The sequence below is a fragment of the Numenius arquata genome, chromosome 3 (assembly GCF_964106895.1).
Source record: "Numenius arquata chromosome 3, bNumArq3.hap1.1, whole genome shotgun sequence".
NCBI lineage: Eukaryota > Metazoa > Chordata > Aves > Charadriiformes > Scolopacidae > Numenius > Numenius arquata.
Window position 1 is genome coordinate 36,496,954 of NC_133578.1, and position 15,212 is coordinate 36,512,165.

The following is a 15,212-nucleotide window of genomic DNA, read 5'->3' on the forward strand; positions in this document are numbered from 1 at the left end:
GCAGAAGTCTGTTAATCCAGAAGGGAATTGATCTGTAAAACTGTATAATTAGCTCCAACAGAACAGGGACATCGATACAGGAACGTGAAATGAGAAAAGCTTGTAAACTCCAATCTTAGCCCAGCATCTTCCCTATTTTAGGAGAATAAGGCTCCTTTGCTCTAGCATCGCTGAGGTCACAAACACACAGCATAAATCCAAATTCAACCAGACTCCTCCTTACTTACAGAAGCCACTGCCTCCCTGGCAGTTCCCAGCACAGACCTGCAGCTGCTGCAGGAATGGCCTCTTCAGAGCATTCCCCTTAGGGATCACTCTGTTGCCAGTCTTCTGCTGGGAAGGCAGCAGCCATTTAGCCTGCCTACCTTTCAGCTGTAAACCATCAAAAGATCATTTCATGGGAAGATACATTAGTATCTGATTGATAAATTCATATCTGGAGTCAGGCTCTTCCTTTTTAAGATCTAAAAAAATACCGATATAGCAAAAAACTTGCTTACATGCTTTACTGAAAGGCAATACCACACAAAAACCAAAAGTGCTTAGCAGCTTCTTCAGAATAATTAAAGTTTCATAGCAGCAATTACCTTCTCTTTATGAAAGATTAATCGCTATTGGCTTTTTAAAATTCTTAATGAAAAAAAAAAATTAATCAAGATCATTCAGAAAACCAGCCAAGTGAAATAAAGCTCTAACTGTATTTAAACATAACAAACAAATGCTGCGTATCAGCTCAAATGATAATTTTTAACAGTCATGAACTGGAATTGATCATGAGAGCTGCCTACTGTAAGACACTTTCAGGACTCTCATACCTCAAAACCTATGAAGCATAATAAGCAAATAAAAGAAAACAACAGCAACTAGGCACGTGGGTTTGCAACAGCAACAACAGCAGACCAGTAGCATCAGCATCACATTCTTTGTTGGTACCAACAAAGATTTTTGGCCAGGACTGATGGCAATAAGGTAATAGAGCTTCCTGAAAAGAAATCAATACCTGAAACCAAAAAGGATCACCAAATTACAAAAACTGTCCCTTTTTTTTTTTTTCCCCACTCCCTTTTTAATGAGCAAAATGTTCACTGCACAAGTTAGAAACGCTGCCAATGCCTTTTAAGTGGGGTTTGCTGGTGATTAAAGGTATATTCCTCAGAAAGCATGCTAAGAAACAAAGTAATGAAAAATCACCAGTTCAAAAGAAAAAAAAAGAACCAAGCCGTTCATCAAATATCCTTCTTTAAAATCCTATGGTTTAAAGGTTTGGAAAAGAAAATGAAAAACCTAATACCCCACTCCCCCCCAAGACCCCAAAATAACCAAAAATCACCCCAACCAAAAAGCAAATCAAGGCATTTTAAGAGCATATCAAGAGAATTTAAGAGCGTGTTCATATTCTACCAAATCTAGTTTCTTGTTCTAAATCTTTAAGAAGCTACAAGTAAAGACCGTAATTCAAGATCTTTGCTTATATTTCCTAATTAACATATATACTTTGGCAGCTTTGTAAATTGGCTTCAATTCAGCAAAATATTAACCATATGTCTGAAACTAAGAACATTTTATACCTTCTTGAAGTCAACTGGAAATAGAAACATGCATATATCTTAAAAACGAAACATATGCTCTAGTGATATGCCCAAATGGAGCCTTGGTGCTAAAAGGTCTTAAATAATTCATGTTTCAAACCATTTTGAAATTCTTTGCTGAAAGGCAATACGTCAAGAAAAACACTGGTTTTATCCTAATTTAAGACGCTAAGACTTCAGAATACACATATATTTCTTAAACTAGACAACAGAATAAACACCTTATCACTCACTCCAGTTCTGCAAGGGGGTAACCTCACACACTTGACCATAATACCAAGGCCTAAATACTGAAACAAGCACATTATTTTCATACTCTCAGCTGTTGGATAAACGACATATTTCCTCATTCTGCAAGGGAGATGCAAAAAACTAATGAGCTCAGCAGCCCCCATCGCTCATTTGATGGGCTTAAGACACTTGTGCACGTATCAGCTGGGTTTTAATTATTTTTATATTGTATATATACGAATAGAAAAAAGATCTACGTGTTATGTATATATTTATTCTTATATATACATATATCTTGCTCTGGTGACTCCTGCCGGCAAATAGGAATTCATGGAGCTACACTTCTCCCCAGACCGTTTGCCTGGCACTTACGGGAGCATCTCCAGCCCGGTCAGACACAGGCTACACCGTTGCTGACTCGGATTTTTTTTTTTTTTTTTTTTTTTCTGTTTTTCACCAGGCCGGTGACACGCTACAGCAGCTGCATACGGATCTGGAGATACCAAAGATGGATCCTGCTCGCCCCGTAGCAGCAGCCGCCAGGGCCCCCGCTACCTGCTTCCATTTTAATGGAAGGGGGGCGGCTTATTTTGTGCTTCGGGAACGCCGCCCGTCTCTCGCGCAACACCCCGGGTTCCAGGGACCAGCAGCGACAACGCGGCACCGGGTTCAACCGACGCGCCCCTCCGCAGCCCAGCGGGGAGCGGCTGAGGAGGACGCCGACCCCGCCGCCCCGGGAGGAGAGGGACACGACGGGGCTGAGGGGAGCCCCGACGCCGCGGCCCCGGAGAGAATCTCCATAGGGAAGGCGGGAAATGGAAGGGATCTGCCCGGCGGCGGGAGGAGGAGGAAGGTGGCGGAGGGGGGGAGGTGGTCGGTACCTGAGGCGGCCGCGGCAACGGGGGCGCCCCCCGGCAGCGCCGCCCGCTGATGCTGCGGGCGGGTGGCGGCGGCTGCAGCGGCGTCAACGGGAGGCGGCCGCCCCATCAGCAGCAACAGCAGCATCGCGGCCGCCAGCCCCAGGAGCAAGGAGGAGAGGCCCCCGCAGGTCCCCGGCATGGCGAGCAGCCTGAGGGCAGCGGAGGCATATTGCGGGCGAGGACGCGGACAGGGGGCCGGCACCAGCGGCTCCGGCAGCGGGACTGCGGCGGCAGCGGCCGGCCGGGCGAGCCTGCGCCCGCCCCGTCCCGCCCCCCGCACGTGACAGGGGCGGGGCCTGAGCGCCGACGGCGGGGCCACCGTCTCCCTGGGGGGGCGGCGGGAAGGCGGTGAGGGAGCGTCACGGCCCAGGGTCCCCGCCGGTGGTTCGCCGGCTCCGGTCCGTCCTCGGGTTCCTGTGGAGGCCATTTGACGGTGAGGGTTGAGGCGTGCGTGCCGCGCGGCCGGCCGTTTGGCTGAGGTGAGGGAGAGCCGGGCCGGTGAGGGGAGGGCGCCGGGGCCTGCCGGTGCTGCGGCCGTCAGCGGAGTTACCGAGGAAATTAAACTGTGCCCTCCGAACTGGCAGCATTTAAATCAGTTCTAACCCTTGTTGCTGAGAGTATTAAAGCACATTTGGCAACCCCTGTGCAGCACGTCACGTTGCAGGCAGACACCTAAGATGGCCTTGTGTCAACTTAAACATCGCTTCCGCTCAGGCACTGGGAAGTGGCGGTCATTGTGGCAATCGTCAGCTATATGAGTAGTATCTCCTAAAGCTTTGGCTCTACACAGAGGTGTGCCTGTGCCTTATTTACATGCTTATTCACATTAGTGGTTCCTGATACCAAACATTACAGGCTTTTTAGAATGAAGGATACGCACTAACATAGGTGAAACCCCTGTGCAGCACATCGTGTTATAGGGCAGACGCTTAAGGTTGCCTTGTGTCAACTTGACTTCACTCTCTGGTAAGGAGCAGTAATTGTGGCAATCATCATAACTATATTAGTAGTATTTCCCAAAGCTTTGATTCTACACACAGGCATGTCTGTGCCTTATTTACAGGTTTTTTCACATTAATGGCCCTGGTATCAAACATTAGACGTTTTTTAGAAGACGTTTCTAGTTATACACATTAACATAGGTAAAATTGGAATGCATGTATAGGCACAACATAGGGTGGAATCATGGAAAAATTACTAAAGTTGTTCACAGCAGATAAGGCTGTTACACCTGAGCAATGGCAGCACATCTGGACAAATCAAACTGGCCCACAGCATGCAGCCGTCTGCATGGTTCAGAGCTAAACACATCACGGGACCATCTCCCAGTGAATTTCACACTAGCATTGATGAGTGCGTCCATGCCATGAGCGCAGTGAGGCAAACATCTCATTCACTCTAAGGACTTTCAGAACTTGATGATACTACACTTTCAATGTATGTTTGAGTAGTGAATATAAATTTCTTTGAAAAGTATAAAATAACTTTCTTTTGTCTTTTAATAAAATAAAGATTAACCAAATAAAAATCTTTATTTTAGACATAATGACATATTAGGCCAAATTCTGTAGTTTTCAGATCTCAGAAAATGTTTTCAATGCAGGGGAAAAAGGAGGGGAACAGAGTTACAAATCGTAGAGGTATAGAAATTTTCCCATACTGAAAGGAAGAACTGCAAGGTTACAGTGCATATTTTCAACAGATCTCTTATAAAATCTAAAGAAAATCTAATACATTTTTTCTTATTATTTAATGTCATTCTATATAGTACAATATAATCCATTGCCATTAACAATGACTTCAAATAGATTTAGATTGACGTAGAAAATACAATTTACTTTTATCTCAGTTGCCAATAGTTTGTGGGCACCGTTTGGGACCACTGAAGAATGGACTGACTTCACCCATTCATGCATTATGAATGATCATTGCCTGCTGAGTAATGCTGCTCTGGGAAATGGACACCCTCCTCAGCAGGTACTCTTTAATACTTCTCTTTAGAATAGTTTGAGTATGTCAGTCTCCTTTTCCTTCATCACCACCAAAGAAACCTGTGCCATGAAAACTTTAATTCATTTGACAGGACTTTTCTTTTAAGTAAGCAAAAGAGCACAAAACCCAGACAAATTAAACAATCATTTACTTGATGTGGAACCCTCCTCCAGCAGCTCACGAGGAGGAGAGATTCTCTCTTCTGTTTAGAAAACATTTGTTCACTGCCTACTTGCCTGAAACCAGGACACTTGCCTAGTTAACATCCTCTCACCCCAGTTCCTATTTCAACCTTTCATCTGGGCACTGCAAAGAAAAAGAGGCTGCTTCTGCACAGCCTTTGTGAAAGCTGAATTCATTTTGGAATCCCTGCAACGTTGTGTGTTCTCAGGTGGAAGAAAGGGGTCTACAGAAAGTTAACTAATGCTTTGAGCGATTTCCTTCGTGTGCTGGTTACGGCTGAGATAGAGTTAATTTCTAGTGGTTATTGCTGTTTAGCTATTAATTGGCAGGTTCCTGTGCTTGCCATGGGGCTTGCTTGCCTTAGTGTAAATTAGTCTTGTGCTCGTTAGTGGCTGCTTTTTGCTTTTGCTGCTTGCTGTACTGCCGTATTGCTTATCATCTTACTCTGCTGTGCCTGGGAATGTTTTGGTAACAGCAATGGTGATGTACCAGGGCTGACAGATAGCCAGAGCATCATTGCTGTTTCTGTGCTGCTCTACTAGACAGGCTGGAACTCCAGTGTGAACTCAAGTTGAAGGGACTGTTGCCTGTGGATGAGTCCATACAGGAACAGGACACCCCAAAGCGTCTGTGGCCACAGATACGTCCATGCCAGAGCAGGTACACCTCGAAGTGTCTGTGGCCGTGGTTATGTCTGTGCCACAGCAGGTGTACCTCTGAAGGGATTGTGTCCACATTGGAGAGGGTACACCTTGAAGCATCTCTGGCTATGGATAAGTCCATGCTGCAGCAGGTACATCTCTGAAGGCATTGTGACCCATGGATAGGGCCACACTGGAACAGTTGCACCTCAAAGCAACTGTGGCTGTGGATAAGTCTATGCTGCAGCAGGTATACCCCTGAAGAGACTGTGCTCTATGGTCTGGTCCAAAGGGGGAAAGGGTGGAGATTGCCATGGAAATACCTTTAAATTGTTGTAACCTGGGATTTGAATTGCATGTTATGGGAATTACTGTATCAGGAACCCCTTGTTGCTAGCCAGGCTAGGAGCAAGGGGAGGAGTTTGTTGCAATGAGCAGTTCATACTGTAGGACGTCATGCACAGCATATAAAGCTGGGGGAAGGAGGAGGAAGAGGGGGATGTTCAGAGTTACGGCATGTCTTCCCGAGTAACCGTTACATGTGATGGAGCCCTGCTTTCCTAGAGATGGCTGAACACTTGCCAGCCAGTGGGAAACAATGAATGAATTCCCTGTTTCGCTTTCCTTATGTGCGTGGCTTTTTCTTTACTTCTTAAACTGCCTTTATCTCAACCCAGGAGTTTTCTCACTTTTACTCTTTTGATTCTCTCCCCCGTCCCACTGGGAGAGAGTGAGTGAGCAGCTGTGTGGTGTTTAGCTGCCTACTAGGTTGAACCACAACACTTTGTTAATTAATGTGTCTTATGAACGAGTATGTGCATCACATATGTGTTCATTTCCAAGCATTTGTAGACTTGGGCTTTTAGAAAGATATAAATTAAGTTTATTTGGGGAGGAACAGTTGAACCAACTTGCTGGAACACTTTAAACTGATGATGTGAATATGCACAATTATTTATTTATAAAGTTCTGAAATAGATTTGCTAAATGTGTGATAAAAGTTTTATTGAAAATGGCTCCAAAAGGGGAATAAGGCATGTAGAAATTCATTGTTTGTACTGCATTTAGATAAGTAACTGAGAAGGGATTAGAGTACACCATAACACCCATTTCAGAAAAAAAAAAAAAAAATCATAATCAGGATTGTTTTCTTAACCACATTTTCCTTGAAAAGAGGTGAAAGCTGATGATAATTATTTGAACTACCTGAGCATTTGCTTGAGGAAGTATGTCCAGCATAGACTACTCTTTAAAGGTTGCTCACACACTCCGTAAACAAATTATAACCATCAACCACTGAAGGGATGTAACATGGCATCTGATATTTTGTCAGGGATTGAAAAGTGTGTACACAAATGACACAGAAATGTAGACATAGATAGATTCTGCAAAACTCTCTGAAAAACAGTAACACACAGACATGGTCTGCCTGTGAAGTTGTAAAGACTAGCAATGTGGTATTTAACTGTCTTTTGGGGTTTTTTTGCTTCTCACATTTGGAAGGTCTGTGTTGTGCATTTGTGTCCTGCAAGCTTCATCTTAGCATGTCCTGTATGTCTGCCAAGAGAGATAATGATTCAGCACCAAACTTTAGAAGGTTTCTCAGAAAGATGCAGATTGATTGTGAAATACCTTGTGAGAAGATGGGCTGCTGTCAGCTCTAACTTTAAACTGCATGTATATGAGACAATAGATTGAAAAGACCTTCATATAAATGCTTAAGGCCTTTAAATTTTTCACCGTGTTCCTAAAGTTACTTGAACTGGCAATTTAAAAAGATATTAATGTACTAATATGTAATAAAGTATTAATGTATTAGTTATTAATTTACAAACTCACTAATGATAAAAGCATACAAGTGTCATACGTGTATGCAGAGTCAGGAACCTGGACAATGTAAAGCAGCGTAACTCCAGTGGAGGCAGTGGAGTTGTGTTGATGTAAATAACCTCAAGACATGGGCCATCCTTTTGTTGAAGGTGGTTTGGCATAAGATGGGAATTTGAAAAACCACTCTATTGCCTTGTGGCTGTAGTGAGACACCTGTTGTCACTAATTTCTCAATAATGGATTAATTTGGAACTGCTAAACAGATGTAGTGATCACTGTGCTGATAACTAACTGAAGGCATCTATCTTATTTAACAAAAACTAGGCTTGTGTTGGCTGCAGTGTGTATTGAACAAATAGTCATGTTTTGAGTACAGCTGTGATGTTTCTTATGTACATTAAGTGTAGCTACTGTGAAGCCACTGGAAGCTGTTAATTAAAACAAAAAATACCAGTTTTTCCATCTTTTCAATGTCCTTTTTTATTTTCTATAGTTAAATAAATTCTCTACTAGCAATCCAGGGAACTCAGTAAGTTTGGAGTTTTTCTAAAGGGTCCACAAGCATCAACATTTGTTTCTAAATAAGTGTTCTGGCAATGTAAAATAAACATGTATGCCTTTATTGTGACACAAAATATTTACTGTCACCCCACTCACAAAGATGAATATGATTGTTAATTGGAAAGAATGTAATACTAAGATAAAATTAGTCTAATAACAATAAGAAAAGAAACACCACCTCTTTTCTACAGTGATGTGGCAGGTATAAAATCTGAAATATTTATTTTTAGTATACAAAAATTTTGGTAGGAAATCAGTTTTCTGGTGACAGAATATAATTTGTGACTAGATCCTTTCTTGCTTGTGATTACACAACTTTTTGACTCAAGGTTAATATATGCTGCTTTAGCTAAGCATGTAAAAGTTGCGTGAATGTGACCTTTTTGTATTTAGTAGATAACTCTGGATTACAAACATATACCATGAAATATTTTCAGGTGAATTAAATGCATTTTAAAAGATATGTCTAGGATTTAAAAAAAAACAAACAAAACCAAATCAGAATTCCTGTTAATTAAGAGGTATTTTATTCCAAAATTGTAAGTATCAGAATCAACTCAATACTTATATTTTTCAGTTTACCCAATCATAATATTTTGAAATTGCATACACATATAGAAAAATATAACCTAATAAAATCAATCAAATTTGCATTAGGATGAAAAGAATGAGTTGAAAAGAAAACCATAGCTTAATAGCTATATATTTGATATCAGTACAAAATTACTGTGCCACAATACCCACAGTGGTTTTTTTGCAAGATTTATAATTTAATAGAAATAAGGTGACTTCAAATGTATATTGCTCTCCTTAAATGTACCGAAGACCTTTGAAATAAGTTCAGAGTGACTGAAAATATTCCCATTGGTTACAAGTATTTACTACATGACTAAGAAACCCAAAACGCAGCACTCTTGTTAGTATGTTAATTTTCTGCTTGTGCAAACAATGCTCTACTGATTTAATGCACGAGCAAAACCAAAAAAAGGCAAAAAAAATGCTATTATGAAGAAATAAAACGTTACATTTTCAACATATTTGTATCATAGCAAATACAGGTTTCCTTCATGGACTAGAAAGGGCCACCTAAACCTGTAGAAGTTTTTTGAAGATTGAAATGCTACATTAAATCTTTGTTTACTTTGCAAAAGCCAAGGGTCAAGTTATTCGACCTTAATGCAGCATATTTGGAGAAGGTCATTGCATCAAAGGTTAGATTTCCTGTTTTATATAAAAATTCTACACACTGGAAAAAAAGACCAAAATACTAAATACCATAATCACACAAACAGTAGTAGCACTACAGACTCAAACCCATTATTGTATAGTCTCTAGTCAAATTTTCCACAGTGGACTTTGAGAATATTGTACCAATTCTCAGTAACTCAAGAGTTAGTAATGGATACACTTTAGAATATACATCATGTTTCACCCAATGTGGGTGATCAAAAACTTTCTATACCATTCATTTATCACCTCAATTTAACACACTGGTGTTGCTGACGTCCTTAAAAATATTGACCACTGCAAGTAAACAACTGCTACATCCCTTCCCAGGCAAACAAAATAAACAGATGACTTGGCAGTGAACTAGATCTGATCATGTTATATTGCACTTGGGAGTTAGAAGCTAGAGATTCAGTACCAAAGAGGTCAGATCCCACTGAAGTCAATGAGAGTTATTAGAGCTCAGCATATAATCATGATCCAAACTGTAGGATTTGTTTGTAATAGGAGGCCACTGCCAACAGACAACCAAGGGGTTCTTCCCATCGCAGAAATAAACAAACAAACAATCAAAAATAATCATCTCTTTGCTGTAAGGCTCATCTGTGGTCTGCTACCACCTTTTTATTTTTTAGATTTCAATTTTCCTTCTATAAAATCCTATTATTTCCCCCCCCCCCATTAACAGCCAGCAGCACTGAACACAAAGGGTCACATTCAAAACCAGTTGCAATGAATGTCAGGTTTTCTTTGACTTCATTAGACTGTGGAATAGGTCTTAGTCTTGACCAAAGACAAAAACTGACTAGATTTTCACCAGGGTAACGCTGCTCCGAGACTATTTAAGAGGATGTAGGAAAAAATACTGCAGGGCCTATGCCAGGGTAAACAACAGCAAACCTAAATGTTGCAAAAAAAAAAAAAAAAAAAGTGCAACATAAATCCTTCAAATCACCAAGAACATGCTGATAATAGCTGAAATATTTTCAAAATACCCGTGAATGTTTACCTTGGAGACTATTGAAGCATGGACACAAGTTCAGAAACACCTAAATATTAAAAATCTTTGCTTGGAATAAATGTTTTACAAAGAAAGAGCATACATGATAAACTTTCTTAAAATTTCCACAAACATTATGTGAATCAAAGATCAACATGTAAATCAAAATTTAAAACAGAAAAATGAGACAAATAAAATTATCAACTTGACACTGATATCCGCAAACCTTTCCTCAAAGGTTTCAACTTATGTAGATAAATGTATCCCATATTTGACTTTGCGGTCATGCTTAAACAAAAGCTATCTCCACAATTTGGCAGTTTCTTGAAAGAAATGTGATCCTATAAATTAGGTTCTTTGCTTTACTTTTTCTAAATATTGTCAAATATAGTAACAGATAATATGCATTTTGTAATATAAATCACTTTAATACTGAGATGCTGCAATATTTGTACACTGGAGTACTTACGGAATTTCGTATTTCATTATAAAAGATATAACTCTTTTAAAATGTTTTCATTGTCTAAATAGTTATATAGCTGTTGATTTTATATTCATATAAAATGCTTCTGAAGCATAACTCTCAAAAGAGGACTAATTCTTTGTTACTGTACTTGTATTTTTTTTAATGCTTGCAGTATGCATCTTATGCACATCAATTTTGACTGAAGGGTGTTCATTTCATTCCACAATACATATTTTAAAGTTTCCTTAAAAGTTTTAACGTCATTTTACAATATTTGCTACAAGAATACATCAATGCCTATAGGTCAGTATGAAATTTATACTGACACAAGTACGTATATAGTCTGTAGTCTTACTGCTGAATCTGGAATGTGTTATCAAATGTTTCCTGCACTCCCATTCAGGAAAGCATCCTGTTCGCTATCTTCCTGAAACACAGATATTACTTTGAACTGAATTTGGGGTGTTATATATATGTTCACTAAGTAACCTGCATAGTCCATTGACATATGCTACTGGGTTGTTTTTTTAACCAAACTGGAAATTAGTGGACATGGGAGAAGCAACTATTTGCTTTTATTCTCCAGTGGAGTGCAAGAAAATAAAAATCACTTAAATAAGTCTTACCTTATGTAACTTCAATAAATGGAAGAAACTTTCCATAGCTACAGTAGTTGTACCAATAAAATGTACCTTTTTATCCTGAAAATCAGCAAAATGAGAGTTTCCAGTTGCCACAGTAAAATTAAGATGCAGTTAGCACTGACATTAACAATGCTATGGTATCCCTTCCATGTGAGCTGAAGAGATCTTCATCATGTTTTTTTTAAGTTTTATTTTAATCTCCTTATAATGCCTAGACATGCAAGTAGTCTAATAAATTTCAAGTCAACATGGTGTGTACATGTAATGAAAGCACACATGTAAGTATTAGAGCTATAATCTGTCTGACAGTCTCTTAAAACTCTTAACCTACTAAGATTAAGACTGGGTAAAAACAATCTCCTTACATATAGATAATCAGTTGACAAAGTGTGTGAGCTAGAAGCCTGTATAAGTAACTGAAACTGTATTTTATAAAAGTCACATTTTGAGGCCAGGATCAAAGCCTGAACTCCTGATTCTTTACTGTAGAACTAGTAACAATAGTAGAAGTAAAGACAAAAAATAAAACGCTGGTCACGCTGAAGACCTTGAAAATTCAGTGAAAGCAGAATTATGCCCTATACCCTCTCCTATAAACTAATTATATCTAAACAAATTGTCTGAAACAAAAACACGTAAATAGATAAATATGCAAGCCTATATCTGATATACATACTGGTCCCCACAGACTTTGTGCCATCTCTCTTAATGACTCAAATGCCATCATGGTTCAGTGAGTATAAATGGACTTAACAACAAAAGCCATTTTTGGATTTGAAGTCTCAGAAAGGATGCAGAAATTAGAGTTGAATCAAACTGTTCATTTCAGATACTTGTAGGTTTACTGGGTATTACAGTATTTATGGGGGAGATGCAGCTTTGAACAAAAACCCCAAGATACAAAACCAAACCAGACCAGAGTTTTTGTCCTTTTAAGAGCTTGTCTACATAGAAATCTCACTGGTATAATTACAGTAGAAGTCTTCTTTTCTGTATGTGGCTGCATACAGGGAGTTTATAATGTAATTTATTCCCTTGTTGGAATAAACAAATCTCATATAAGGCACCTTTGTAATAGTTTAAGTATGTCCGCTCTAAGATTTGTGCAACACAGCTACACATGGCTGCAAGACAACCAACCTCCTAATTTGCAGTTACATGTCTACTGAAATGCATGTAGTAAATATTCTCATGTTTTCTCAGAAGTATAAGAAAGAAGCTTCATTTTACCAAACCAATGCTGAGTGAAATAAGCTAAGAGTGACATAAACCCGTGGCTTTAAACCACTGAACTTTTGGTATGTTTAAAAACCAACAACGAAACAAATATATTTAGTGTCTTTTCTGGAAATGAAATGTATTGAACATAATGAAATGTCTCGTGCAATGAAATGCCTTTTGTGCAATGAAACATACAACGAATGAAACAATGAATGAAATGAAATAAGCCAAAGCAACCTTCTCTTTTCAAACTCTTTCACATTGCCAGCTGTATTCTGCATCATTTGACGAGCTCACTGCTCTCTCCAGGCAGGTTGCAAGGCAGGTGTGAGCATGGGTAAAGTACTGATGTAATCTAGACACATTTGGCTGAAAGACAGCATAGTTTAAACCCTCCCTATACTGCTCCATCCCGCACTTGGACACAGACAACCACAGAATATGAGAATTAACAACAGCTTCCTTACAGTGCATCAGGTAACCTGCCACAAAGTATTCCCTCCATGGTTTTGCCAGAAACTGAAATTCAACCCCAGTAATATACAGGCTTAACTTCAAACCCTGTGGAGGTTTGACTCGTGAACCTAAAGACTATGGGTTTTCTCATCAGGCATGTCTGTTGGCAGCCACAGTCCAACATCGTGTCCCTGGCAGTACTTGAATGGGTCCGTGCTGCCAAGAATTCTGTGGAACATCTGGATCCTGCTCCATGCAAATACACAGCAGAGTCTTTGGATCTTGCCCTGAATCTTTTCACTACATCATCCCCAGCTTTCTACTGCTCACTTCCATTTCTGTAGGCTCGATCCCTACAGTAAGAGGTCTAGGACCTGGAGAACAATATTTGCAAAGTCTAGAGGGAAAGCACAAGACAGATGACTGAGCAGGAAGGGGAAAAGGCATGCAGAATAGGTATCAGATGTGAATTATTCCACTGAATAATCTCTTTCATATTTTTGAGCAGGTGGAAAATCATCAGCAGAGTTAATGAGTCAAAGAATATTTTTCAGTTTTGTAAAACAAGCTATGTCCATTTTTTTCGTGCAACTAGCTTTCAAGAGCTAGGAAATGAAGTGTAGTGTACTCCAACAAAAATCAATCGAAAATAAACATGTAATCCAGCAAGTATCTAGGGAAGCTGTTGGCTTCAAGAGCAAACACAGAATCTGTGTAGCAATTCATATAAAGTCGGTCCGTGAATGAAAAAAGATGATGTCTCCTACATCCCAATAAGCAAAATCATAGCACTATGTATTACTTAATTTCTTCACACACAAATCAGTGCAGATGCGTTAGTCATGTATGAACATAATTAATACAAAAAGGAGGTTTTAAATATATTGCTCTTATTTTGTATGTGCTGATACCTTCTGAGACCAGCAGCTTTGCAGTCATGAGTGTTTTTTCCTTAATGGGGAAACCAATATTCATAACCAAGATGTAGGCATTTTAAAATTTCAGAATGTCTTACAGATAAAACTCTGCTTAAGCTTCTGATGTTCCTTCCCCATTCTCATGCGGTTGCAGTTGTTCTCTTTCTTGTTCTTCCTGAGGTGGTCTCACACGTTTGAAAAAGCCCATCTACGATTCAGAGAACAGTAACGAAATTGCAGCATTGTGATTTTCAAAACATACACACGTCCTTTCTTTCTCTTTGCTTCTTGATCAGATCTTAACTGATTAGTTATTTGATTTTTTTTCCCCTCCTACTCTCCTTTTCATTATTTTTTATCCCCAAAGCCAAAAACTATCAGTTGAAAAATTAAACACGGAAATTCAGCACAAACTCACAGACATTCTCTTTTATCCAATGTCTTCCTGACAAAGCTAAAACGTTTTTACAGTTCTCCAAAAGCTTAACTGATTCAGATGATTAGGGGACCAAGGTATTTCTGCAAGGTGCTGGTACTATTTGAAGTAATACATCAAAAGTAGGGAAAAGAAAACAATACAAAAAACCCAAATACAGTACTTACCCTGTACATAACAAACACTAGAACAGCCAAGAGCAATAATCCTGCTAGGACAGCCAAAATTATAACCCACACTGGCACAGGCATAGGCTGTGGTTGAATGCCCCATGTAATATTTGTAGTAACCTAATAGAGAAACACAGTAAATCAATACTTTGCTCAGCAGTGACACACCAAGTTCATTCATGCATTTTTTCTTGCACGTATTTATTCTACAGTGTATAAAATAATCTTAATAGAGCATAAATTTCTTTTTCTCTCCAATATGAGAAAACAGCTACAGATTAATAATGACATAAAGGCTTCACTGACTCAAATTTAATAGGGCTTTCAAATTAAATAAAAACAGGAGTTTGGGGTTTTTTTTTGTTTGTTTGGGTTTTTTTTTTGTTTGGTTTGGGTTTGTTTATTTGCAACCAGTGATACCATGGCAACGTATATTTTCTAATGCTTGATGATTTTCAGTAGAACTGTAGGAACCTGGAAATATTTGGGAGTTAAGAGAAAAATAATTCAGGGCTTTTCTTTTTTTTCTTGAAAGGCAGTATTCCCTGAAACAAAAAATCAATTCCACAAGGCTTAAGAGAGAAAAAACAGCTAATAATAGGCATTAGAAACCACATTAAAAGAATCAATCACTCACAATCCTTTTCAACCCCTTCTTAAGATCTTTTATACTACAGTGCTTACCAAAAACTTTTAATTTGGCAACCCAAATAAATGGTTTATATCTT

At 39.2% G+C, this 15,212-nt stretch overlaps 2 protein-coding genes and 1 long non-coding RNA gene across 3 annotated transcripts in view; 1 reads left to right on the plus strand and 2 right to left on the minus strand.

Annotated features, from left to right (window-relative positions):
* The window catches only part of FAM171B (family with sequence similarity 171 member B), a 35,670-nt gene extending 32,667 nt beyond the window's left edge, over positions 1–3,003 (minus strand). Inside the window, exon 1 of the mRNA XM_074145950.1 lies at positions 2,702–3,003. Coding sequence (XP_074002051.1) covers positions 2,702–2,879 — 178 coding nt within the window. The 5' untranslated portion in view covers positions 2,880–3,003. The remainder of the gene's footprint in view (positions 1–2,701) is intronic.
* Positions 3,004–3,022: 19 nt separating this feature from the next.
* The window catches only part of LOC141463501 (uncharacterized), a 51,116-nt gene continuing 38,926 nt past the window's right edge, over positions 3,023–15,212 (plus strand). Inside the window, exons 1-2 of the long non-coding RNA XR_012463229.1 lie at positions 3,023–3,173; positions 4,590–4,717. This is a non-coding gene — a long non-coding RNA (uncharacterized lncRNA). The remainder of the gene's footprint in view (positions 3,174–4,589; positions 4,718–15,212) is intronic.
* Positions 8,460–15,212, minus strand: part of ITGAV (integrin subunit alpha V) — a 51,702-nt gene continuing 44,949 nt past the window's right edge. The window contains exons 29-30 of the mRNA XM_074145949.1: positions 14,482–14,604; positions 8,460–14,086 (exon numbers count right to left, since the gene is read on the minus strand). Of these exons, the coding sequence (XP_074002050.1) occupies positions 13,991–14,086; positions 14,482–14,604 (219 nt within the window). The 3' untranslated portion in view covers positions 8,460–13,990. The remainder of the gene's footprint in view (positions 14,087–14,481; positions 14,605–15,212) is intronic.